This window comes from Pomacea canaliculata, linkage group LG7 (assembly GCF_003073045.1).
Source record: "Pomacea canaliculata isolate SZHN2017 linkage group LG7, ASM307304v1, whole genome shotgun sequence".
Lineage (NCBI taxonomy): Eukaryota > Metazoa > Mollusca > Gastropoda > Architaenioglossa > Ampullariidae > Pomacea > Pomacea canaliculata.
In genome coordinates this window covers 25675428-25702789 of record NC_037596.1, presented here as the reverse complement: position 1 = coordinate 25702789, position 27362 = coordinate 25675428, and the positions used below count along the sequence as shown (strand labels likewise).

The following is a 27362-nucleotide window of genomic DNA, read 5'->3' as shown; positions in this document are numbered from 1 at the left end:
TACCATAATCTGTATTACAACAGGTCACCAGCAATGCTTGCGTCAACATTTCTATTCGTGCAAAGGAGAAAAACTCGGCGCACCAATGAAGCCTTCCATGTCAAACGTTGAGTCGAAGATTCTAATCTTATTGTTCGTTTTTGTTTTTTTTTTAAGATGCCTAACATTTCTGGAGATATTAAAATATTATACCAGGTAGAAGGCTACCTACTGTGCATGCGCCTACTTTCAGAGACACGAAGAATAAACCAGAAAGAAAGAATCTCAAGAGACTAATTGATTATTTTTAGGTAGAAAAGGAAACTTAACCTTTACACTCGACAAAAGAAGCAGTACTCACTGGCGCTTTGATGTGTATCCACACACCTCTTCACAGCAGCTCGGTTTGTTAGTTTTCCAACAACAACAACAACAACACAACAACAACAACAACAACAACAACAACAACAACAACAAAAGCGGTGTGAATGTGACCAACGGACGAAAGCATCACAACACCTGATTCAGAATTACGTCACCTCCCATCTATCAAGTCTGATGACGTCACATCTGCCGTGATCTGACAGTAGCACGTAATTTCCTGTTCGGATGGCTGGATGGGTGCACAGGGATAACGTCCCTTGACTGATCATGTCGCCGAGCTTGGAGAGAAAGAGGTCTGGACATTTGAAGGATGTAGTCGGGATTCTCGGTGCAGTGCAGTTCGTGATGATTCCAGTAGAGAGAGAAAGGTGTTTATGATGTCATTAATGGCCATCGCAAGAAACAAAAAAACAAAACAAAACAAAACAACAACATTAGCCTGACATATATCTTTTAAAACCGATTTGTGTAGGCTTACCCTAAATTCTTAAATACTGAGGAATCTCTGCTATCTGCCGATAGCCAAGTTAATTCTTACAGCAATTTACACTATGAAAACGATCATTCATTATTAACGAGAGGTTAATTAAGTGAGCAAGATTTTTTTAAACCATTTAGCTCTCGCCCTTTACGGGGGAAGAATAAGCTAATTAGCTAAGTATTAAAAGGATAAGTAGTAATGAGCATAAGGTATGATATCAAAAGAGAGTGGAAGGTGAATATGTACATAGGTATAAGAAAGAGAAGAAGGGGAAGGAAGATATCCTTATGTTGGCAGCATGAGGCTAAATTAAGAAACCTTAGATCACGTGACGTGTCATGTGACAGTGTCACCATGGCGCCCGCGACGCCGTGGCCTACTAGCTGGGCTAATCGATGTCTTCTGTTCATTAGTGCGTCGCATAAAGTTATCACACATTGAAAACAGACAATCTGGCATTTTCTTAGCATTCAGAATGGCTGAGAAAATCGTTTATCCGATGCCACCGCCATTTCGGAGCATGATAAGAGCAGACGGGTTTGCAGAGGTTTGGTCAAACAATGGACAAGATAAATTGAAACAGTTCGGTTGGCGGTGCACAAATAATGAGAGTAACTACGAGCTTGACACACTGATTGGAAATTGGAGCGAAGAGAAGCGTGAGTTGGTTCAATGAATGGTCCCAGAACCGTTACCATCGCAGGTAAATTAAAACTTGGAAGCAATTAAGTTATTTTTCTCGAATTCTATACAGTTCGGCACAAATATTTTCATTAGATTTTATTCTAATGACAATGACAACAACAAGCTCAACTTCAAACTAAAGATAATGTAAATACCCAAACCTGAAAAAATTCTACATGTCGTCATAGATGTATCAATAGTTGAAATACAGTTTATAATGGAGATTGAAATGTGTTAGAATAACGTTGTTTTATTATTCTGACAGCATGCACACTATTTTAACTCGACATACAACTCAACCTACAACGCTGATCCAAAAAGGCGAGTGCCTGAAGAATTGAAACATCTAAAGCGTAAGACACTTTTTTTTTTTTTTTTGTCTCATAGATTTTGTCAACATCGCATCATCTTTCTTTTTGTGGGTGGGGTTATTTTATTAATCCAAATCTATTACCTTCATAATAACTCATTTCTCATATAATTTTTCTCTGAGGGTATTTTTGAGGGAATGGGATAGTGAAGGCTTGTCTAATAGTGCTCTGCTGAGTAACATTTGAAAAGAGCATCATGCATTTTGCCTCAGATTCTCTTTAGTGTCTGCAAGCCTATATTTCCAAAAATTAAAGTAATAGTAACAGTGAAAATTATTCTACCAACAGATAGACACCCACATGCTTTTCCACATCATCAGCCAGAACTGGACACTCCCAAACTGAAAGAAATCTACAACAGCTGGGAGACAACTATGAGGGCTTCATACATGGACCCAAGAGGACGCAAAAATCCCATCATTCCAGTTGGCAAGGAATAATTTTAACAAACTTTTGAAAGATTGATTCAAGACACATCATACAGCTAACTCCACTCATTTCTCAATCCATTTCTGGAAAATGTTTTTCCCTTGTCTCTTTCCTTTATAAGTAATACTGCTGCTTTTTAATGCTGTAGAAACCAATGATCTTAATAATTTGCCACTGATGAGTCTTTCCAAAATTAATTTCCTTGCTGAAGAATTTTAGTATTGTCTAATTCGCCTTGTGGGATTAAATCCATTTTGTACTCTTGTGAAAAAAGCAAATTTTGCTTAACATTCAACCCTATTTACAAAGGTTGGTAGAAAAGTATGTCTTTGCTCACTTTCACTTTCTTAAGATTCTAAGCACCATACTCAGTGTGGTCGTTGATCTGTAAATCTTGCCCTTGCAAACATTATCGTAGTATCATGTGGCTCAAGCATGTGCCTTTATTGTTTAAATGCCAAAAAAGTAATCTTTTCAACATAAATGTTAACTACTTTTGTTTATTTACAAGTACTTACAGTATATATGCCAATACCCTCTTGACCACTGGGATCTGCATTGCATTTGCATGTATGACTTGTGCCTGTGGTCAGTTTATCTTGCTCAGAATTTGAACAATATTACTGGCATAATGTGCCTTCACCTCTCTTGCAATTTTATTACTGTTGTTATTGTTTAATTGTATCTTATGAAGGTGCTAGAATACAGAAGACTAAGTATTAAAAACTTTACAAACTGATTCTGAACTGTGATTGTAGTGTAATAGTTTGGTAATAATTGTAACTTTGTAGCACAAGACTTGGGTTTATAGTCTTTATTTGTTTCACTGTCTTTGCCAATTTCCTTTTTACTAGAATGTTTTCAGATTTCACAACGATCCTCTAGTTTTACTGTAAGACTTAGTGAAGCCCAAAAAAAATTTGAAAACTGCCAGAACAAAATTTTTTGAAATCTTTTTTTTCTTTTGATGGCTACAAGAGCTTTCCTACTGTGTTCAAGATCCATATTCTTTTGTCACAAGTGCAAATCATACTTTAGGTCTTAGAGAAAAAGTTACTTTTTTTGGTATCATCTTAATGCTGTTAAACCTGCCGTAAAAGAATGCTGATATTAAATTAGCAATTACTTTAAACTATAATAGATACCACAAATATTTATAAGGTAAAATGGTAATTCTTGTCTGAGCAAACTAAATGATATTGTGCCTTCAACTTCCCAACAATTATCAATTATCCATGAAAATTCCACATTCTTACCGCTTTTTATTTTTGGGATTAGGTCACTCCTTGCTGCCAAATACTAAGTCAGATGAAAGAGTAGGAAGGATATGGGATAGGTGGGAAAGGGTAAGATATGCTAATCACTATAAAAACTGCCAAACTTTGGCTGGATGGTTTACATAAAGAAAAAAAATAAAATAGAAAAACAATAAAATTAGTAGTAAAAAAAACCCCCTGAATTTGAGGTCTTTCCACTTAACTGATGCTAATCGCCAACTGTTGACTGTTGCAAGGGAGGCAAGTCTCTGGTGGCATTCCACAAGGAAAAGTATCATCAGATTTCATAGGATAATTTTACAGGCTGTCAAAGTGAAAGGTCCAGGTAGTGTTTTCCAGTGCAGCAAACCATTACTTTAAATAATAAAAAAAAAAATTACTTATAACGTGCTGTTCCCTAATGGCCTACGAATATTTCGTTGATGCATTGAAGTTCATGTGTATGTATGAGAGGACATAGGTGTGCGTGCATCTGAAATGTCATTATATGGGTATGTTTATATATATACATTATGTTATACTCACATGTATAAATTCTTTTGTGAGCAAAAGAAAACGGTCTGTCCTGGATTATGCCTGGTACAGATAATAAACATTGATTGTGAAAGTGTACCAATGGCGACTTTACCATAATCATTTTACTGCAAGTGCCAATCATGTGCAATCTGTCACAGGCATCTTACTAAAATATTCTGATATTCTCCGTTTTAAATTAAGAGCATACATGCACTACTGTACATCACAGCATGCAATATATACTATACAATGTGGTAACTTTTTCATTTTGCCCACAGTTAGGGATTATCTCCCTTTGTCAATATTCTCACCCATGCCCATGATATGCATGATGAGTTAAGACTGTACACAAATAAAAAGAACCACTGAAAATTGCAGTGAAAGATGAAAGAAAAGATGCAAAGGAATAAATGTTGTGAAGACTTTATTTCCATCTGTAGTCCTCTGTAAATGCAAAAAGCATAAACGTTACAGAGGGTCATAATTACATACATTGAGCTTCTTTTCTTGGTTCAACGTACTTACTATATATCTATAGCTATTGCCAGAAATATTTACAAAATTGTTTTCCAAACAAGTGCTAAGAAACAGCTGTGCCCTAAACAAAAGAGTGACACTGAAAACAGAATATCAGCAATTTAATCTCTCTGCATTCTTTCTAGTGGAGTCAAAGGTCTTGGATAGACTGGGAATAACTGCCCTAACTGCACAGAAAACAGCATCTGTAGTCCGTGCGAATTGCTCTTAAGCTTCCCTTGTAGAAAAACTCTTGCAACATCATTATGACAGAAACAATATGCCTCTTATTATTATCACTTATAATTATGCTCCTACAATTGGAGGAGGGTAAGAGACAAGAGACGCATCAGGATCAGATCTATACAATGCAAGATGCAACTTAAAGAATCATAAAAAAACGCTCATGTAATTATAAACTTTTCAGGAACATGAATTTTTCTTGAAATTTTCCTTATACTAAAATTATGCTTGTGACATCAAGCAACATCTTATTTTTCTGACCCCCGCACATGACACACAATCAAGCTTTCCTGTAGCATCTACCAGTTCTGCTGCTTTCAAACTACTGCTGAGGCAAACAAAAGCCATTAACAGTTTTTCAGTACTAATGTTCAAAATGTGCATAGATCAGCAAAATTATCTGCTGATTTACAGACCAAAGACAAAGTAAGACACAACGAGCGCAGTAAGCCCCATGACGAAGTAGCCAGTCTTGTACAATGTCTTCAGCTCAAATCCCATACCAGCATCCCAGGCCTGAAAGACAAGAGGGACAAATTTTTAGGAGAACATGACTTGTGCCGATCACCAATACTGACTTACCAAAGCCCAAACTGCCCCTGTCTTGCCAAGAACCAAATTTACATCAAAGACATGACCCAAGAACTTTTATATGCTTACTGATGACTTCCAAGTATCCAAATCAACAGGTAACTTCCTGAGAGCAGAATTCTTCCAATGACTCACATGTGACTAGTATATTATGTCACCTTGTAAGCAGGTGTTTTTTGTTTTTTTGTGTAAAGATGAATGGGATGACTAATAAACCAATGAAGACTTACCAAGTGTCGAATACCGTTGAGGAAGTGGTACGTAACTGGGAATGCCAGAACAATCTTTGCACCATAGATGATAATAGGTGACAGGTTAAGATTTCTAATCATCTCCAGGTACGTGGTGAAGTCTCCAGGTAGCAAAAGAAGTGTAATCGAAATCGCAGCCACAGCTGAAAGTATCACAAAACACAGCTTACCATCAAGTCATGGCAGCTACTTCAGCTGAAAAGACAGTGTACAATAATGGTTGTAACCGCTGAATATCCTGCATTTTACTGAAGACACTGTTCTGATTTACAGCTGGCACAATAAAGCACACATTTTTCCTGTACTCCTTTCTAAATTACTGACAGAAAACATAACTCCAGCATTAATTCATTTAACAGTGGAGCATATTGCTTATTTGGCTGAACTGTATGCTGTGTTCAAATATATCCTAATTTCTGCACAAGCATTAGCAAAAAGAAACAAAACTCAACCATTTAACCATTTAGCCAGTTTACAATGGAGTTAGACCCCTTAAATCAGAAACAGGAAGACATTGATTTGAAAATTTGAATTTTTCCAGATTTGCCTTTTCAAATATTATGGTATGGCTAGTGATATTTTTCATCATTCTGGAGCCTATTTCATACACTAAAGTTGATTTGCGAAGCTATTTTCTTTTTTCTGTATTAATTTGTATATTGTGACCATTAGAATCCACTTCTTACGGGTATGGACAACCCAGCGATCATTGCTGTTGGGGTGGTTGGTGCTATTGTGGATAAAGCATCAGTAACCTAAATAATAAAAATTGGGTGTAGTGGGTTTGTATCTTGGCCCCTACATACTTTTCTTAACATACTCTTCACACAGCTGACCATTGGTGGTTTTTTTTTTATGGGACTATCATTATCAACCTTTTTTTTTGGTTCCTTTGAATTTTTGCAAGGGTATATAAGCTTTTCAGGAGTCTAATTTTGCAGAGTTATTTTCACGTCTCGGTGGTTTTTCAGTCATTGTTTTCCAATTTTTTGCTAAAATACCAAAAACATTCATTAAACTACTTACAACACTGCATAACAACTCCCGTCACTCGATGTGTTAGCGAAGTCATCATAGCAAGATGCGGCCTGCAAGTCATACAAGAAACAGCCTCCTCAAACAGGCAGCTACAGCACTATGCCTTTTACTATTGTCTAGCATTTTTTTTTTTAAGAAACTCATTTTCGAGTTTACCTTACTGTAAAATGATAAATATAACGCAATCCTGATGTACATTTTAAATGCCAGTTTTAGTAATGCCTGAGTGTTTGCTGCTAACCAGTAGCTGAACTTCCAAATATTTTGATAATCTTTTGCTCTGGAGCTTCCTACTGATCTAAGATAGGAACAGCTGCATTCAAAAGTAAAATAAATTCTCTACAGAGCTACATACCTTGAAATTTGATTCTTATAGGACGCCATAAGTTAAAAGGGGGCTTTATAAATGAAGCATTACTACTATCTAGTATAACCATACACAAATAGAGATAACATTTGTTATCATTTCATGTTGCTATCTGATGTCATAAGTTCAAATTTAAACCCAAACTTTGATGTTACCGCTACACTTTCCCAAGTGAAAATAACTTTTCACACAATTTTTGCTTCCAGACTACTTTGTAGCCTATTTTAGCCTCCTTACTTATAAACAGTCAAGAAAGGTGAAAGAGGTCGATTTAGCTGCCTGTTCTTCTCCCAAAAACTGCGCATCTCCTCGTATGCTGAGGAGGCCATGGCCACCCTGTAGCAATATTTAATGAACTTATAAAATCAAGTGAAGAATCCATGAGAAAAAAGAAAGAAGAAAAATTACAGGCACATAAGACAACTATACATTCACCATAAAAATGTTTTTAAACTATATATGACACATACACACACATCTATAATATGTATTTCTACTACAAGATTTGGTAATATCAGGAAGTGAAGTATATAATCAACAGGTTCTGTCCTTGGCAATGAGTCCCTAACCAACAATTAAAGAAAATTAGCAAATCATTGCCCAACATCACTGCCATGAAAAGCATACCTTCCCATCCCCTAATATTTTACAAGTGACATATCAACAACCAGCATAACAACTAATATCTAACACTGCTTCTAAGGATGCTTATATAATCAAGCAAGCCAGTGGTTTAATAAGTCAGTAAAGACTAGCTAACAATACTCAACCTTTTCCCTCCAAAGATGGACTGCCGTTGAAGAAGACATTGTCTTCCGAGAGTTCTGTACACAGCAAAGAAAAGAGAAGAAAGTCTAAGACCAAGGACAAAGCAGTTCTTTATGTATTTAACTTCATTTCCTTTCATAATCCTGGTGACCAACATGTTAACACTTTCTAGTCATGTGTCAAAGATATCTGAACTGAGGACAGGATCCAGCAACTATTTTACTAAATCTTCCTGATCAATATTTCAGGAAACAAGCATTTTAATTTAAGATGCCTTAATGCTATAACTTGTTTAAACCTGTAATTTTTTTAATGTGTGTGTGTGGGGGGGGGGGGGGAATGGGCAAGTTGGTTCAGAACCTGATGACTGTATTGCAACATTTATATAAGCTCAGACTACATCTGTTAGTGTAAAGTACATTACAGAGCAAATTTTACCCCCAACAGACATGATGGAATTACTTGCCCAACCCCCCCCCCCCAAAAATAAAAAATCACATGTGAGTAAACTTATATCCCTCACAACTGGTTTCCAAATATTTAATTTACATTAAAAGGCTTGAATTAATAATCTTGAAGTGAAACACCAGTTACCAATTACCATAAGCAATTATGCTATTTAAAATCTGAAATATCATTTCAAGTAAATATTATCCTTATTTTATAACTAGTACTTCTGGAACTTTTGGAACGGAGCACACACTCCAAGTTATAATAGCCCATTAGTATTACTAAAGTCAAACATTTGTAATTTAAGCTATTAACCAGCAAAATATTACATTTATGTATGCAAATGGAAAAACGATATACCCTCTATACATGCCTTTTTACTGATTGTAAAATACAGATATAATACAGAAAGATACCATAGTATTTTAAGTAGTAAATTGGACCTATTTGAAGCTATTTGGAAACCATATCAAAAATTAGTAATATAAGCACAGTTAGTGGAAGCTAGGATGTTCTTTTTCATCTCTTCTCCTCGTCTTTCCTCTTTATTCTTTTCCCCCCTTCTATTCTTTTCCCCCCTTCTATACTGAATGAATGCAGTAATCAATGTATAAATGTCATATATGTTGTATTATTGGAAAATAAAAAACAGTATTACTAAAGTCAAACATTTGTAATTTAAGCTATTAACCAGCAAAAACAAACAAAAAAAAGGAATTTTATACAGATAGGTCAAATTATTGTTTTTCAATAGAAGATGTATCAAGCAGCAAAGGACTTGTCACAGCTTTTTTTATGGTGCAAAATCTAAAGTTTGTGACATTTGTCTAAAGATAAACTCAGTTTAAAATTACAAAACTAAAATAAAATGTCAATAGCTACTGAAGGAAAAGATTATAAACTTTTAATTATTTCATGGGCTTATTAAAAAAGTAGGTGAAGACATATTTTTAAGTCCCAGGTTTTATAATCATATGCATCTTACATAAACACATATGCATTTTATAATCGTAAAATAAATCATATAATCATATTGGTCAGAACTCAAGTAAGGAGCTGATCTACATTTGTAACTGAAAATTCATTTTCCTTTTTCAAAACAAAATTGCCAGCAGTCTGGTGTGGTTATGGTAAAATAATTAACCTATTAGTTTACACTTCACAGTTTAAAATAGATATGCTATTACTATTGGTAAAGAAAGAAATTGAAAAGGTGAACTGGCCTTCAGCGTAACCTTCACGGGGTGTATTCAAAACAATTATTCTTTATTTTTCATGCAGTAAACTTCATTCTAATCCAAACTTTAGTGTTTCCCTTCTTGGTTAAACACAAAACAATTACCACTACACCTTCCCATATGCATTTATCCCTTTGCTTCAATTAATATTTCCAGCGAAAGTCTCTTTGCGCATCGTTTTATAAGATAAACACAAAAAAGGTCAAGGCTGAGCTGGATCGCAAATGTCAACAAGGTCATTTTAGGCTATTCAGCTTTTTTTCCCCTTACAAATAAATAGTAGTCTCCGGCCCACAGTTTTCAGATAAGTTTCTATCAGTAAGAAATGATGGAAACATAGGCAGCAAGAAAAAAAATCGATACTAACACTGTCGTAAATAAACCCTAAAGAAAAAAAATCAACGTCGTCGATATGTTTTCACCGTAAATGTGAAATTTCAGAGAGACGTTCTTCGGTCTTGTGCACAAAATAAAATAAAAAAGCGCATGCATGCAGGACATTAGAGAAAGCAGACACGCTGTACACAGTAAATAATAAGGTATAAAACAAAGGTAAGAGATAAAGGTGCCAAGGAACTTGTAATTATAACACTGACCTCACTAAGGTCGCCATCTTTCCCCAAGTTCAAAGCAAAAATGTTTCTCGGAATACGCACCGAACCTTTCATTCAGTTGGCATAACTTTTATTCTTACAAAATGTACAAAATTTTAAACAATCATTATGATTAGTATTTTAGCTATTTTATTTTTTAAAACAATTTTTACAAAATGCTTTGTTAATGTTTTTGGTGGCTTCCGTCAGTTCCAACTGCTCCGGGAACTTTTGCGCTTCCTAAACAAATCAAAAGAAGAGGCGCTAGATTTGAGTCCGTGTTGTTGCTGTCTCCGCCTTCAGAGCTCTTGATCAATTTTGTAAGTGTGTGAATGCCCGCTTTGCACCAGATGTTAATAGCCATTTAATAGTTGTTAAAACAAATTAAACAGGCGTACGTATCATGAACAAAACGTAAGCGCCAAAATATGTGACTTACCGCCGTTGCGATTCTTGCGATCTGAAGGTTGCCAAACGAGTAAAAATGTTTCACAATTAATCAGTTCATAATATATAGTGCCATTATAACGTCATTCAAACAATTTGTAGTTGCATTTTCATGTATTGTTTATATAATTATCTTTTTTAAGTAATACTATTACAGAGACGTTATAATTTTTAGTGGAAAATTGAAATCGATGGTTTAAACATATGTATATAATCTTATGATAAAATCGCCACTAATTCCTTATGCTTTATTCTTCAGAGTTACTTTTAAAGCAGATGTATTATTCAAGGCACGCAAAGCCCTTAGCCTTATCTGGTTTATTAACAGCAGTTCATTAACAGCAAATAACTCCATGCCAATGTTTTTGTACCTGAAAACTCAGTTCCAGCACCTATAATTTCCATACCCCATCCCCTCTCTTTTTTCCCCCTCTTTTTCCTGCGTCATAGGCCCACAAATTGCACCTTATAAGTACCTCATTTTTTATCATGATGTTTTTAGTTAATGCATTATATTTTTTGCTATAATTAATTTTAATGCCTCATCATTTGGGATTTGTTTTGAACCAACACAATTGACAACTCCTCCCAGCCTTCAGCTAATAATGCTTCTTAACATTTTTATGCATGGGTGTTACGATTCCTTAAGAAAAGTACTTTTATTCTTTAGCTCATGAAATACAAGCAAAGTTTTTCTAAAATGTAGCAACTGTTTTGGTTCTGATAATTATTTAACAAATTACAATTTTGTAAACTAATTGTAGTGATACCAACTGGCATTCTTTTTTTCATGTCATTATCTCTGATTGTGCCTTTCAGATTTCAATCAAGGTTGAAAAATGCCAGCTGACCAGATATCCTATTCTGAAAAGTATTATGATGACAAGTATGAGTACAGGTAATTATATAAGTGGATAAGAACAAGAGGGTACTATTAATAATGGAGTTTTGTGCTTACAGTTTCTGTTGAAAAAAAAAAAAGGTAATCTTCTTTGATGGCATAGGAAGATGCCTAGTTTTGGGGACACAAACTTAATGCCCACAGTGAACGATGTTCGCACTTTCACAAAGAAAAAGAAGAAAAAAGGGGAAGGTGAATGAGTGTAGCCATGCACACACGTGAGTGTTTACAAGGATAGTACCACAAAATATGCTGCAATCTGTCTTTGATTGATGCCTTCATTTTGTAGTAAAGTAGTGCTTATTTCCTTTCAAGGGTTAGATACAAAAAAAGCATAACTTTTGCTTATTCTGTTGCCCTGGTAAAGATTTTTTCTCTCACCCTTTCTCACGTGGTTCCTTTATCTTTTTTATACTTTGTGAAGAATCACATTACAAGTATTGGTGTGGGGGTGAAAGATATTCTTGCCCCATCAAAATGTTTTTGAGGGGATGCCTGACTCTGTGGTTCCTACACTACTGTTATTGGTGGTGCTTTCACATCTGTTTCACATCACATGTTTTCAACATGCTGGCTTCCTGTTTAGAAGTTTTGACACTTATGCTATACTGGCATGTTAGAGGCATGTTATTCTGCCGCAGATATATATATTGAAAAGTTGGTGTGTTACAGGCATGTTATTCTGCCACAAGATATTGCAAAGTTAGTGCCCAAAAATCACTTAATGACGGAAACAGAATGGAGGAACCTGGGTGTGCAGCAATCTCCTGGGTGGATCCACTATATGGTGCATGCACCAGGTAAGCATAAGACTGACAAATGTAATCAGAATAGTTTGTCTTAGCATTGCCAGTAAAGTTTATCTCCTGTTCAGTTTCTTTTTTCACCTTTAACCAGAACAAATAAGCGATTATAATTTAGAGGAAAATCTCTGTTCTGTACAACTGAGCAATGTAGTTGCACTTTACAAACCCTTGAATATCTATCCTCTTACCTGTTCTATCTACAGAACCCCATGTCCTCCTCTTCAGACGACCACTGCCAACTCCACAGGTAGCACCACAACCAGCTTCTAACCAGCAATCCAGCAACCAGCTTTTGGCAAGCCATGGATAAAAGAGCCCTTTGAACTTTTCACCTATTCCAGTTATTAGCTATTTAAAAAAAAAAAGGAATTGTTGGATTGTTGGCTTTTTGTGGCTTTTATTTTTTTTTTTTAGGGTGATGTTTGTGCCGCCGAACAACACTGTGGTTGTTAAAATCTATTCAGCCTGTCAGACCCTACCCTGTTTTAGTTGTACCTCACTGGAAATTCATCCAATATGTGGAACAGCATTGCAGGTTTTTACCCTGCATTTGTCAGTATTCCCTGATAATGTTATTTTTAAAACATTAATGAAAAGCACTAACTTATTATAGATTTGTTGTTAACTGTATTTACTCAGTTTTTGTTTTTGTTTTTTTGCTCTGCTTGCTTAATACTGATTACACTTTTCTTCAAAGACTTCTAAAAGACTAGCAAAAGTGGACCAGGAGTTTTGCAAATCAATACTTTGGTCTTGGAGTCTAATCATATGAAACATATCATTTTTAATTCCTAAAAGGGGTTCATTTAAAAGGGTTGTGGAAATGTGTGAAAAAGAGTTCATTAATCTGTCATACCAACTGTTTTGTGGAGAGTAATTTTGTTTCTTGAAGTTTTGGTTCTGCCGGCAGCTTAATTTGATCTGTCTGCCTTGGAAATTTTAGTACCCATTTCTATCAATCATCAAAATTGCATCCATAAAATGTACAGAAGAGGTATAATATGTGAATTCGATCAAGCACAGCATAAATGAGTAGGACTTAAAGCAAATTTTAGTGTAGTTAATTCATTAAATTTAATGCAGTTAAAACAAAGCCATGCAGTGATTTAAAGTAATGCTATCTCAAGACCTCAAGTGAAACCTGCTGGTTTTATGCACAAGATACAAATGAATTGTCCTTCCTCTGTTATCTCGAGAGAGGGATGAATAAAATTCTCTACTGCTATCTTGATTTACTGACGCATAATTCTAAAGTTGTTTTCTCAAAGTCAACCCTGTACAGCTTATACTCATTTCTTCATTGCTCACCAGGTGACATCCAATTTCATACCAGCTCTTCCTTATCCCTCATCATTGAGTAAACACTTTTGCCAAGTAATTATTGTTACTTGTTGTGTGCTGCAACGTTTTTAAGAATCATTTTGGTTGTTAACTTGTTTTTCACAGCTGTTTGGTGTATATTTGTGTAATAGGCATGGCAACATGCTACCTTCATTATTTGAAGAGACTTTGTGTTTGGAAAAGGATTCCTTGCTGCTTTTCGTGTCCTTTTGCTAAGCTGTGATGCTGATAAATTTTGGAAAAGTTGCATTTAATTGTTCAGCCAGTTCATACAAGTTTTTAAATGTACTCTGAGGAGTTTTGAGTTAAGTGTTGTCACTATATTTGTTTTTTATGTGCTTTGAATTTTTGATAATCTCTGTAGTCAAAACTTGCTGGATAATCTATCGAGTTCACAGTCTGCTTTGAATTTCTTTGCTTTCGTTGGATGTATGCCATGTCAGTTAAAATCTGAATGCCTAGTGTTACTAGACCCAGACCTAGAAATTAAAAAAATGGAAATTTTATGTCTTTTTATTGTTGTTTTTGTGATGATTCTGTTTGATTTCCAAAATTTTTTAAGAACTGGTTGCATTTAAGTTGGTCATAAAGAGCACTTGCATCTTAGCATTAATAATAATAAAGTTAACTTATATAGCACTTTACACCACCATCAAATGCAGCTCAAAACGCTTTACAAAATAACCCCATAGACATTAATAATGAACGTTGGTCTAAAAAAAGATTATTGCGTAATGTGGCTACTCATGTTAAATAAAGCCATCAGTACCTATGATGTCTGTATCCTTGATATTGCATGAAATCTTCGGTAAGTGAATAAAGTTTTGCTTTAAAAAACACTGACTTTAGTGCTGAGCCGAGAGCCGTGTGTGCTCAGGACGTAAACACATGATAAAGGGAGGTAAACAGTTTTGCAAAGTCATGTTTTGTTTGATGCAGTTACATACCTTAGTATTTTGTGATGACAGGTCCCGACTCAACATGCCTTTGACAGTTTTGTTGTTAGTAGTAGTAGTTTTTATGGAGGGAGAATCATCAGCTGCAATAATCTCTCTTCCGTCTGTTTTTTTTATTTTTTTATTTTACATCTTGTATTATAATTGCGGTTGTTATTATATGTCAAGGCAGTAAACTGCGTACCATAACAGAACATGACTTACATAAACATTGTAATTCTTTCAGCACCTTTACTCCCACGCACACCAATATTGCGAAGTTCTGAACAGATAATAATAACAACGATTTTAATCCTGCTACTGGTCTTGAATTAGTCGTGTGTGTGGGAGAGAGAGAGAGCTATGGCTTCCCCCTCTCAACCGTCTTCATTGTGATCTTCATGTTGGAGCTTTCGTGGCTTGACATTTCGTTCCTTCACTGGTAACGGTCTTTGGAGAGGGACATGGCAGCTGACTAGTCCGCCACCCACGCGCCTGTCTTGGGCGATGGTGAGCAGGTCCTTCACAGGGCGACGAGTTCGCTCCTTCACATTCGTGAGTCATTTTGTTTCTCAAGTCACCCCACAGAGTTGACCATCCTCCAGGGTACCTTAAAGGACAGTCTTACATCAGACCTTCTTATGCCGTTTGACTGTTGTGATTAGGGGTTCTTAGTGTCCCACGAGTGAGGCCATTCTGCTTTGTACAAAGTCATCGGTTTTATTTCTCTGTACAAGACCCGAAGCAGTCTCCTAAGACACGTTCTCGGATTCTTGAATTCTCCTCTGAGGAAGTAGAAACCACGTTTCACATCCATAAAGCAGGATCAACACTAAGAGGGACTTGTACAGATTGCACGCAGTAAATCTGATCTTATGGATGCGCTAAGCCCTGTCCAGACTAACCGTTGCTATGTCATGATCCTGATGCGGATATCTGTTGTGGAGCTGCGGTCTTTGGAAAGGGTGGCTCAAAGCTGCTTAGTTCTTCGAGCGGTACTATGTTCATGTAGATATCTGCTTTGCTGTTGCCAAATGACCAAGAGTTTACACTTGTCATGTCTGATCTCCGCTCCATATGCATTCGAACTGTCTCTCAGTCTGTTGGGAAGGTCTTATAGTTCTCCGTTTGTTTCTGATATCCAATCGATGTCGTCTGCAAAGTGTAGGTTGCAAATCGGTCTTCCACATTTCACCGATGACAACAATGGAATCGTGATGATCGTGGAGAGTTTCGCGGAGATGTTCTCCAGATATAAGTTCGTGATGTAATGGATGGTTACCATGGTGTGGGAAGCTCACGAACGCAGTTGTATGGGTCAATGACCTATAGCAATAAATAGTTTGAGTCTTTGATTCTTAGCAACGGCTCGTTGGAATAAAGTGTCAAAAACAATTATAAATATAAATAAATAATTAAGGCAAGCAGATTTTTGGGGTACAAAACTGCCCATGCGTCCAATTGTCATGTGTGAAGAACACTCCTGTCGTCAGGGGATATGACATAGACATGAATATCGAGTAGAATATGAGATAGGTTGTTAACAAGCAAAGTAATAGGTAGGTGTGTATGCGCAGGTGCAAAGGAAATATTATCCCTGGTCATAATGCCCACCATCTTGACCCACAACATCCCTAGCTTTCCGTTTTACATCTTCGGAGAAATTTGTCGACCTGGCCTTCCACGCTGCCTGCGACTGTCTTTTAGGTCTGATCGACCGAGATCCTGAGATCCACAGAGAAAAAAAAACTTTCTGGCAAAGAAATGACAAAAATCTGTTACCTTTTTTGCTTTTTGTAGGGCCAGATATGTCTGTTTTGAATCATTCTATGCCTGCGCCAAGTCGTTTCCAATTGTACAGGCTGTAGACCAGGTCTTCCACTAACGGTCTCTGGAACTTATTGTTGGCCATCTTGTCTGAAGTGTTTGTCGGTTGGTGGAATTGCTTGTCTGCATCTCTCTGTAATTAAATTAGGTTTTTGTTTATGGTCTTCCCATTTTCTCATTTACTCCCCTTGCGATTCGTCACTACACTTTCCGCTTTGAGATTTCGGGTTTGTGCATTCCATATGAGAAGTGTGTTCATCCTGTCTCTTTGTTCTGGCATTTTCTTGACTGCTTTTGTGATCACGGAAACTTCCTCGGTTTTGCGATCACGACTTCTTCCTCGAACTGATAGCCATATGCCCCTGGCACATTATTGTTATTATTAGATAAAAGTGTCGATGTTTTTCTGATGCGCTTTCAGCCCGCTTTGATGATGGGGAGAGGCTCCATAGAAATCTCTTATTGTAAATGAAATGTACTGATCTTGCAAACGTTTATGATACAGATGTTCTTATTCTTTTTCTTTGTAGTAGTATCGCCTGTCACCAATACAGTTAGGATTGGCTGCCCTGGGTTCAGATCTCGTCTATTATGCCTCTGAATGTAGCATCTGTTTACAGGGCTGCTGCTTTGCCGAGATATGGCCTTAGTCGCTAACCACTCCCTCTGCTATTCATTCTTTACTATTCATCCTCTCTCTGCCCACCTTCCTGCTCGAAACCTTTTTCTCATCTGACTCGCATTCTATCCTACAAAGACAGTCTTATATGATATAATATGAACAAAAATGTTCTCCTGCTGTATTTCTAGACAGTGGAACTCTCTTCGTTACCACACTCGTTACTCTGATTCAAATTCAGTATTCAAACACTCATTTAAAAAAATCTGTCAAAAAAAGCTTGTTCTTATGTAGTTATAGTACTGTCATTATGTATGATCACAATTCAGTTCAAAATTGTAGTTTATTTGTTACCTACGTTTTCACACTTAATGTCTCACTCAAACTTTTACTACCTGTATATTCTTTCACCTGTCGCTCAGCAGCTAAATGTGCTTGGTGTCAATATATATATATTATTCAGTATTTTTAATATCATGTCTTTGATATCGTCGACAGAGTGCGATCTGCTTTGGTTGTGATGGTATACGATATAAGCATGTATTATTATAAATAACAAAAAAGACGGTAAAATGAACATCAAAGAAAGGCAGTTATCGGCTGTTATATATTTTCCCCTATTTTCTTTGTCAATGAAGCAGGAACAGGCAAGCTGTTTGTTGTCTGTGCCGACCGTTTCTTTTTTCGGTAGCAGTTCCTGAATGTCGCTTAGAAAACTAAAGATAATTCTTTCATATTTACAGTCAAGTATGGGGCAGACACATCGGTGATGTCGGACTTATAAACAGAAATAGCGGAAGAAACCAACATCAGTGATAATGCCATTGATCCATTCGCAGGAAGAAAGGTGAGGAAAGTAAATCTGTCGTAGAGACATTGAACTGCTTTAGAACACTTCTTACGACAGACTGAGATGGTTTAATATTTCATTAGCCTCACGTTTGATATTTTCGATTTTCAGTTTTTAATTTCTCAGCTGTTAACTGATCAGTCCTTTGAAGTCCTCATTTCTGCAGAACGAAATCATTTCTACAAGTATTTTAGCTGATTATGACCGGTGAAACATAACTTCATTCTCCCAAAACGAAAAAAAACCCACCGCCATCGCCACCACCACCACCACCACCGTCGTATCTTTTATTGAGGGGGAGGCTTCCCCCTAGCGCCCCCCCCCCCTGGTTCCTGACTTGCTCAAACGTTTGTTCAGATTTGTTCGATTAAGAAATGCGTTACAAGAACCAAAACAAACGATCGCCGGGTGGCTACCCTGTCTCACCGGAAAGCTCCTCCCACATTGCATTTACTCAACACTTTATTAACTCGAGGGAAAAAAATATCAAACAAAATCTTTTTCAGTAAAGTCACCTTCTCTTTAGTAATTAAATGAAGAAATCTCCATTAAGACTTTTTTTTTTCTTGCAGACGGCCACAGCAGTTAAAAGTGTTCGGCGCTGGAGGTTGAATAGGGTTTCCCCATCCTTCACGAGCCCCCAAACTAACCCTTAACCTCGCGATAGGTAACGCAACGTGAGCGGTTAATTTCGGAAGATTCTAGTCTAACCTGAAACTCACAGCATATTTTTTTCTTCATTCCTTTAACGCTCATTGTTTTCTTTTACCTTTGAGCCTTCACACACACTCCGCCCAAACTCCTACAACAGAAAGGCCGTATCAAATCGCCGAACCGCGACCTACATACACGGAGGCCAAAGGTCAGAGTCTCCTGTTGAATATTCATGATCCGTGACCTCAGCATCAGCGTGCACCTTTGAAACATGTAAAGAAACGCGGTTCGCCTCGTCTGTGTTTTCCATTCTTCGGATTCATTGATGGATATTTGAAGGTGTTCGAGCAGGTGGAAGAACTTTACCTGTCCAGGTGAGTTGCAATTCTTTGGCGTTTGCTGCTCGAATGGTGTGGATGCTGTAGGTTTTGTTTCCTCGGCTTTCGCTAAGCCTGGTGAGGGCGAGGGGGACTCAATGGTACCCCCTATATAAATAAGAAACAAACATGGCGGCCGAGCGTGCACCCCCTTCGCTCTCGAGTAAGAAGAGGCATTGTCTTCCTCTGCTCTTCCGTTCCTGGGTTGTTTGTGGCGACCGTTTAGCCCATACTAAGCACTTCACAAACTTTTGTCTTAGCTACCTGAAAACATTTTTCTGTGACCCCCTCCCCCTTCCCAAAGCCTCGTTCGCAGATCACCTATGCCGCTTGGAAAAGTTTTGAAGTTAAACATCTGCCACTTCCTTTCGTGTGAAGGTGGTACCTTGCTGTGTTCCAGGCAGAATTTAGGGAAGCCACCCGATGTAGTCAGGCGAGAACCTGTACAAGTGGGTGTGCACTTACTTTTATTACATTTGAGGGAAAACAAAACTCCTTTACCGGGTACTGTCGATGCAAGGGGCAGATAAGAAGGCTTTGTGTTGTACTCGGGGTATCCCGTGTCAGGTGTTCCTCGACTTTGGCGACTACAAAACCTGGTCGGAAGTCGGAAGATTTGTATGAAAGAAATTCTTTAGAGGAATTTTTCTGTAAGGGAGGACTTTTGTGGCGGTACAATGTAGAAATATCGTTGTAATGTCGGGGTTGCTGTAGGTTTGGGACCCAGGGCCAAGATGTATCGTCTGCGTTTCGTTCTCGCGCTTATCTCCCTTTTCTAGATCGTAAACAATTTGGGGGTGATTGATGCTTCGTGACTACAAAACCTTTCTGCTCGAGCAACAGCAGGAAGAACGACTGGCCGGCATAACTGTATTGCTGAGGCCTTATGAGAAAGAAGAGAAATGATCAGGGGAGGAGAAAGAGATAGAGGACACAGTCATAATTACAATACACATACACATAAAATACATATATTACTGTACTCACTTGAACATGTGTAGACATTTAAACACAGGCACAGCTCATGCATATGTTATATATATACTAAAGTATGCATTCTGTATTTGCTTATGACTCAGACATATAGGCATGCACACATAAACATATATGTATACACACACCTGGACTATTTACTTAGATATACACTGTTCACCAAGGCACACTCACACTCTCACTCGCATTCACACAGTTACTCACAGACGCATAAAATATGCACATGCACAGACACTTTACCAGTCTCACATGCTTAAGACACACTTTTTCAAATAGCTTACATTAACTTCCAGTGTCTTGAACTGTTTCATAGGATCATTGTGCACTGTGCAAGTTAACTGTTTTCTGAACTGTTCTTTAATTTAAATAAACTCTGTTTGATGCTGTTGATATGACTGGTCAGTGTAGCTATATAAATCTATAAATATGATTATATAAATCTCAAATAATATTCAATCTAGAGCTCTGTGTGTGTATGTGAGCATGTGTGTATGTGTGAGAGAGAATGTTTATATATATATATGAGAGAGAAAGAATGTGTGTGTGTACATGTGCATGCATGTGTTTATGTATCTGAGTGTGTGAATGTAGATGAAAGAGTGGTCGAGTGCGAGTGTATATGTTATTAATAATAATAATACTGATAGAATATATTTATACAATGCTTCTACCTAAGGACCAGGTAAGCTCAAGTGCTTTACACATTCATATGCAAACAAGCAACGTACACCATTTTAGGACAGGTGTGAAATGTACAACACACATACATTCACTTACATATAGATATGTATATATGAGTGAGTGTGTAATTGTGTGAGTATGCAAAGAGTGAGTAAATTTGTATAAGAGTGTGTAAAAGAGTATATATATGTATAAACATAAAGTTTGTATGCTTATGTGATATTTTGTATGCTAGTTAAGATGAAAGTGCATATGTGTGAGATGTGTCTGGTAAATTTGTAGGTGTACATGGTATGTGACTGCTTATATGGTGTATGTGTATATATGGTCAACACAACTGCATGTAGTTGTATATATGATATATATATATGGTGTAAATGCACATGTGAATGTTTAAGCATGCATGAGTGCTGTATGTTAGTCATTCACATAAATCTGATGAAACATTAGTATTTTCTGGCCTTTTTTTCTAAGTCTCTCTGATTATATCTCCTTTGCAACTGTTCTGATAAACATTCACACAGAATGACACGTAATTTATCTTAGGCACTTTAATTCACCTTTATAATCAGATTTGCATGCACATGGACACACACACCTACACACCTTATGTGTTGTAGTGATAACCAAGGCTATGTTAAAGTTTCTATTGTACAAACTCTCTGCAAGCATTTAATACTTTCATATTAATGTAATTTATTTTTGTCTTAAGAGTTTCTACACCTATCACACAGAAAGATCATAAAATTTTCTATTAGTTACATTTGTTAAATCGCTCAATCCCACCACTCCAGTAAAAAAGGTGCACTTACACCTAATCCAACCAACAATGTTTCAACCAGACCAGATCTTTTTTGTATAGGGTGCTTGTCAGTTGCTTTAAAGTTTATGGTCCTATCTGACTTAACAGGGAGTGGACAGCCTTTTTTTTGGTCTGAGGTACATACATTTTTTAAGAAAAGTTTGTTCTTACATTCTTCTTTTTATGTTTGTGATGCAAGGAGCAAGAGGTGTAACTTAGGCACCCCTTAATTTTTTTTAAGCACAAGTATTTATATGCACCTTTACCGATAAAACAATGGAATCAAACTCCCGATCTTTGTGAATTTTATCATCTTGCTGAAATATGTTGATCGATATGAGAAATATATATAGACATAAAATTTACTAGTTACACCTTGAAGTTACCGATGTTATTTAGCAGTATAAATATTAACCATCTATTCACTTAGTGCTATTTTCAGGGCTTTACAGTTGCATATCAGTGTCATGTCAATGACAGAATAGGTAAGATTCTGTGGTATTGTAATCCTGTATACAATGAATAAATTCCTTCCTTGGACTGATTGATGGCCTAAGCAGTGAAGTCATCTGTTTATTTGTTAAATGGAGAGTGTGTTTTGTAACCAAACACAGTTCTTGTGACTTGTTGTGTGGATAGTGCAGTATATTGTTGTGCTGCTTGTTCAACAACTCCTATCAGTATTTTGCTTCCATAGCAAGATGGACCACGAAGAATGTGTAAGGCAACCATTGTTTCTCACCACAGCATTACAGCTGTCTCTCTTAAGCATTCTAGCCTGAACATGAACCAGGGCATTCTCAAGAACTAATAATATCTGTTCACGAAGTCTTGAAAGCTTGTGTGTTCAGCAATACTTAAGTAACTGCCACTTCACCTTGTTACATGCTTTGCTGCATTTGCAGTTCTGTTTCAGCCTTATTTCCCCATCCTACACCTCTTGTTTTTTTTAAAGATGAAGCTGCCTCACTCTAGGGTCTTGCTTTTTTCTCCTCTTGTTAATTTGCCCAACGGAGGTTAATGCATTAACCAAAAGCTGCCAAATTCATGCTGCTGCTGCTGTTTCTGGCTCCTTCATCCCAAAGACAAGAAAATAGTTTTAATGGTGTGAATAATGCCAGGTGAGAACATGGGACCACTTAGTTTTCTGCAGGTATTCTTGCATAGAAAGTCTACATAATGCATAAACCAATGAAACATTTGCTATCTGAGTATACTAATGATCTTATAAATGGCTGTATTTATTGGACGTGCGTATTCCAAATACAAGAGACTGCTGCTAAAACAACCGTTGTTTTTCCTTCATAGCACCAACTTGAGTTAATGTGATAAAAGTTTGTGGAGGTTGACATAAGTACTTTTAGGATCTTACAGATGTTTAAGCATGCACATTCTGTTTTTTTTCTCAATCTCAATGTTTGTGATTATAAGGCACCATAAACTTATTAATGCTGTTTATGCTAACTTCCCTGAGCGGTGTAAACAGAAAATCTTGAGTATCTGTGTACGAGTGAGTACATATGAAGATGCACATTCACTTTCATCAAGTATGCATGTTTAGTAGTTGGAACATACATATATAAATTTTTGTCTATGATGTAGACTGTACATTCCATTTTTGTTCACCCCTTTAAACTGATCCCGATCATTCACATCTTTACCTCACTGTTTGGTTCAGCTGGAGAAGGGTTCCAGCTTGGCAGCTCAACAGCTTGTACAGCTTCATTGTGTTTTCTGATTCAACCCTTATAACTTTTTTTTTGGCTTTCCATTCAAACATCTCTGACAAGAACCTAAATTTTTTTTTTAAAAAGAGAGTAAAACTGACAAAGTGCAACAAAATTCCTCCAGAAAGCTAGCAAAATGCTTGACTTTCTTGCATGTGTTCCATACAGAGTGAATGTCCAAATAACTTGAGGAAACAGACTTCAAACAGCAGGCCTTCCACACCTTTCCTAGTCCATGACCAGGAGGAAGACTAGCTGTTCAGCTATATTTGATCTTTGTTATCTTTCCAAAAGGCTTCTGCGTTTTATGAAGTGCACAGACATACCTGCACATGTTTAATCTCAGATATGGACGCGTTTCAGTGGAAGTGTTTATTTTTGTCTCATGTTCAAGCCAAGCTGCAAGCGCATCCTTTTTGCCTGCTCCAGGAGATTCTGGTTCAGGGTAGAACTTTCCATTTGGGAAGGCCTCTCAGTTCCTGTCCTGTTCACTGCATTAGTGAGCTATTTATAAACAAACTTCTGCTCTTGACAAGAACCACTGAAGCACAAATGAGGGTGTGTTGTACATGAACTATAGAGAGCATACATGTGTGTGTGTGTGAGCAAGAGAAAGTGTTTATAAAGTGTTTAGAGAGTGCTGACATGTATACGGTGTTTTGTGTATGTTAACGTATGTATATCAATATAGACAACCAGAATATTTGTAGCTGATGTATCTGAAAGAAAAGCATTAAAAATGCTAAGCACTGGTACATCATGTCTTGGTCATGAAAAAGGAAACCATGGCATCTTTTTCACACGGTTGCCACTTGGCATTCAGTAGCAATCTTTCTCATTTTCTCTGAGTTTTTCCCCTTGTTGTATGTGAACATAGTAATTTCATGTCTTATGAGGTGTATATTAGGTGGATGGTGTGGAGACAGCATACTTTGGTCTGAAAGTAACTTGGCTTGGTATATTTTGTCGGTAAAAAAAAGACCACACTTAAGTTTCGTTTGTCACATGAATTTCTCACACCACATTCATTACCTAGAAGTTGCAAGTCTTTATTGGTTTATTATATTGTGTGACAACAAATACACTCCATGTATTTACAGACACCACACTAAAAATGTCCTCCCTCCCACAAACACTCATGTGTGGACTTCCCTGGGATTCCACAAAGGCCACAGTCATCATGAAAGCATGCTGTCAAGTGTGCTGTGTCCTCCAGCTAACAATGTTTATGTGAGGCAGTGGATTATGTGTGTAAATGATGCCTTTAGAAGTGTGGCTATCATGTTTTGCCCATCATGGGACTTGAGAGATTTACCTGTAGTGGGCCACTGTGATCAGAGGCTTCTTCCACCCCTTCTTCTGCTTTAAAAAAAATCCCTGGAGTAATGTATATACCCCTCTACTTCCAGTCAGGGTGGTTTAGAAAATAACTTGAGTAATAGATACACCTGCAGTTAGAGGACATGGTAGAAGTAAGTGTGTGTATAACTTTTGTGTGCGAAGCTTATTTTTGTAGCATCAGTTGAGCAAGGCTGGCCAGAAACACACAGTTGTTATTATATGTGAGCACGGTATGAAGTGTATGTTATTAGTGAATATTTTGTGGATCATTTCATACTTTGTTCTGAAGATACCTGTTGGTACAACATTAGAAGGGCTTCAAAAACTACCCATTAAGACAGAAATAAAGCAAACTGACATGTCTTTCAAGCTTTGTTTCTCAAGTGTGTGTGACCACAGGCCACCATTACTTTGTTGGTATGAGCAAGAAGGTAGTTGTGGCATTATTTTGGTGTATTAATTTCATACAATCCCATGCTTTTTTTCATGAATAATGGTGCTGTTTTAGTCATTCTTTTGTATGATAGGCAAAGGTATTTTATGCCAGTTAAAGGGGTATGGCATTTAAGTAACTTTATTAGCCTGGATGTTATTTTTTAGTGATCAAAAGCAAGGCAATTAGTAGATATTAGGAAAGAAAGGACATGGTGTTTTATATATATGAAAAATATTCACTGTATGGGCTGGTCGCTGGGATGTCTGGCTGCTGGTTTTACCTCCAACCCCTGCACCTCTTCCTTCCTTCCACTTAACGAAAAACGCCTGGCTGTTGAACATCTTGCTTTTTAAAACACACAGTCTGCTGTGGCTGTCTGGGAATCCCAGCTGCCCGATGAAATATTACTGCGGAATAAAGGAAATTGTTTTGGTAAACATCTGTCTCCACTGAAGGGGGTGAGCGGGTGTGTGTGTGTAGGGGAGAGGGAGGAAATTGAGTTGGAAGCTGCGAAGCTTTGGCTGTATCATGTCATTGCAGCAGACATGTTTTGCCTTCCAGGCGGACGGGGGCTGAGTCCTTTTGTGAAGAAGTTGTTGAGAGTAGTTTCGCCTGGGGTGGTGGGTTGGGGGATGCCAAACCTCTCTCAACAACCAGTTGTTTTTGTGTGCACACCACTGACTGATCTCAGGCTACCCAAGAGTAATTGGAGGTAGGGGGTGAAAGTGACTGGAGGGAGTTTGTCTCTGGATTGCTGCTGGGGAAATGATGTTGATGGTTGGCAAGACAGAATCCACGGGGGTGGATGCAACAAGATTCCACACGGACCCTTTTGTTCGATCCTGAAACCATCCCCACACTAGAGCCAGGGCAGTCCGGTGGCGCAGTGGTCAGCGCCAGTCACCAGGGTCTGCTGTCCTGGGTTCAGTTCTTCTCTCGCGCACTCTTTTCTTTCTCTGCATGTGGCGTCTGCTGGCTGCATTTGCTTTAGTCTCTGGCTCACCGCAAACACCAATCACACACACGCACTTTCATATCATCTACTGCCAGTTTCCGGTGTGAACTTCTGAACCAGCAGCAGTCCTGCCTAGGTGTGTAAGAGAGAGAATAAAAGCCTCCATGTTTTGAACCCGCAGGGGGGAAAAAAATCCCTAGAAGATTTATTTCGCCCTTGTCACTCTTGTTGTCATTCAACACCTCCTGGTAGCCTGTTCCGATATACGTCTGCCATTTGGTTATGGCTATCACAAGCACGAAACGGCTGGTGAGACATAAATTTTTCAAATCAGATTACCAGCTTACACGGATGGCAGGGGAAAAAAGTCTCCGGGGCTTTACGGGGAAATGAAGCACAGATGAACATCCTCGTGAGCTGTTTATTTTGTCGGTCAGTTTTTTCTGCTTGTTTCTCTGGAGTTTCAGTTGGTAAAGACTTTCATCCTCGCTGCATTTGTGACCAAATGAACTGATGGTGGAAAAGTAGATGTTTCTGAGAGAAGATTGAGGGAAAGGGATCGACTGTTTCAGGAGATGTAAGAAAACAGAACTTTGGGAGAATGAATGTTTGGTCAGGAAATCACATGGAATCCACCATTATTTTATCTCTTGAGTGGTACCAGCCGATGACTAGCAATGGTGGTCGTCGGGAAGGTGGAGGTGTGACCATTTCATTCTTTCATGTTAACCAAGTTTTCTCAGTTCGACATAGTCACCTTCCATGATATGTGATTTTAAATGATGTGGCAGGAGAGAATAGCTGATTTCTGTTCAAAATATTATAGCACCGACTAAACTTCAATTGTTTGCTGCACATCCGCGTGAAGGATAATAAAGCATGACCATTTTTATCTAGAGCACGGCTCTTCTTCCATAACCTTTGACCTTCCCTGTGAAATAAGATACCTAAATGCTGGATGGGCTGAGAGGAGTTATTACAGGTCCAAGCAAGACTCGAACCACCCTCTCTTTTGCTGGGAACTCAGGCATGCTAAATACCTCGCCTCCATCACCAAGAATAGTAGAAAAAGAAGATAGAAAGTTTTAGAGATAAGCTATATATATTGTGAGAGAGAGAGAGACGATTCATATTTTTATTGTTAGGCCATTGACTCTAATTGGATTCCTGAGCTTCCTGCACCATGACAGCCACTCCATTCTATTGTGAATAATATTGTAGTGTAAGTAGAATTAAACACTGTAAGCATAAAGTACACACTTATGTAATTATATCACATCAACTATTTCCCTTTGTCGTTTTAGTCTGTAGTATATGAACCTAGCAACGTTTTGCAAAGAATAATTAATCGATCAAAAGATTCTGAAGTACCTCGTGGCAAGTGTTTATATAATTTTCAGATAAATATTTCAGCCTCAGATCACTCATTGAAGAAAGGCGGTGCACACAAACACAAAGTGTGTTCATCATCGAGGTGGGTGTAGCGGGAGAGAA

At 37.6% G+C, this 27362-nt stretch overlaps 4 protein-coding genes across 4 annotated transcripts in view; 3 read left to right on the top strand and 1 right to left on the bottom strand.

Moving 5' to 3' along the window:
- The first annotated feature begins 1175 nt into the window (after window positions 1–1175).
- LOC112568147 (UPF0686 protein C11orf1 homolog) lies at window positions 1176–4217 on the top strand. Its single transcript, XM_025245276.1, is given in 3 exon segments — window positions 1176–1547; window positions 1794–1881; window positions 2188–4217. Coding segments are annotated over 3 exon segments (468 nt in total). The 5' UTR covers window positions 1176–1319; the 3' UTR covers window positions 2340–4217.
- A 311-nt stretch (window positions 4218–4528) lies between these two features.
- LOC112568146 (succinate dehydrogenase cytochrome b560 subunit, mitochondrial-like) lies at window positions 4529–10261 on the bottom strand. Its single transcript, XM_025245275.1, has 6 exons — window positions 10180–10261; window positions 7898–7951; window positions 7365–7463; window positions 6749–6810; window positions 5702–5865; window positions 4529–5396 (listed from the first exon to the last, which is right to left on the bottom strand). Exons 1-6 carry the CDS (start codon window positions 10194–10196, stop codon window positions 5289–5291), a joined length of 504 nt encoding a protein of 167 aa, XP_025101060.1. The 5' UTR covers window positions 10197–10261; the 3' UTR covers window positions 4529–5288.
- Window positions 10262–10368: 107 nt separating this feature from the next.
- Window positions 10369–14177, top strand: LOC112568148 (cyclin-dependent kinases regulatory subunit 1-like). Its single transcript, XM_025245278.1, has 4 exons — window positions 10369–10496; window positions 11443–11521; window positions 12197–12324; window positions 12534–14177. Exons 2-4 carry the CDS (start codon window positions 11463–11465, stop codon window positions 12638–12640), a joined length of 294 nt encoding a protein of 97 aa, XP_025101063.1. The 5' UTR covers window positions 10369–10496; window positions 11443–11462; the 3' UTR covers window positions 12641–14177.
- Window positions 14178–18799: 4622 nt separating this feature from the next.
- Window positions 18800–27362, top strand: part of LOC112567687 (cell adhesion molecule-related/down-regulated by oncogenes-like) — a 206065-nt gene continuing 197502 nt past the window's right edge. Inside the window, exon 1 of the mRNA XM_025244431.1 lies at window positions 18800–18930. The gene's annotated coding sequence lies outside the window, so the exon portion shown is untranslated. The remainder of the gene's footprint in view (window positions 18931–27362) is intronic.

Excerpts from the sequence above, each read along its gene's own strand:
- LOC112568146 (XM_025245275.1), bottom strand. Across the intron at positions 6,811-7,364 it reads CCTTTCTTGACTGTTTATAA|GCCGCATCTTGCTATGATGA; the intron begins GTAAGGAGGCTA and ends TATGACTTGCAG. Across the intron at positions 5,866-6,748 it reads GGGAGTTGTTATGCAGTGTT|CTGTGGCTGCGATTTCGATT; the intron begins GTAAGTAGTTTA and ends TGATACTTTCAG.
- LOC112568148 (XM_025245278.1), top strand. The coding sequence starts at position 11,463 with ATGCCAGCTGACCAGATATCCTATTCTGAAAAGTATTATGATGACAAG. Across the intron at positions 11,522-12,196 it reads GATGACAAGTATGAGTACAG|GCATGTTATTCTGCCACAAG; the intron begins GTAATTATATAA and ends GGTGTGTTACAG. Across the intron at positions 12,325-12,533 it reads CTATATGGTGCATGCACCAG|AACCCCATGTCCTCCTCTTC; the intron begins GTAAGCATAAGA and ends TTCTATCTACAG.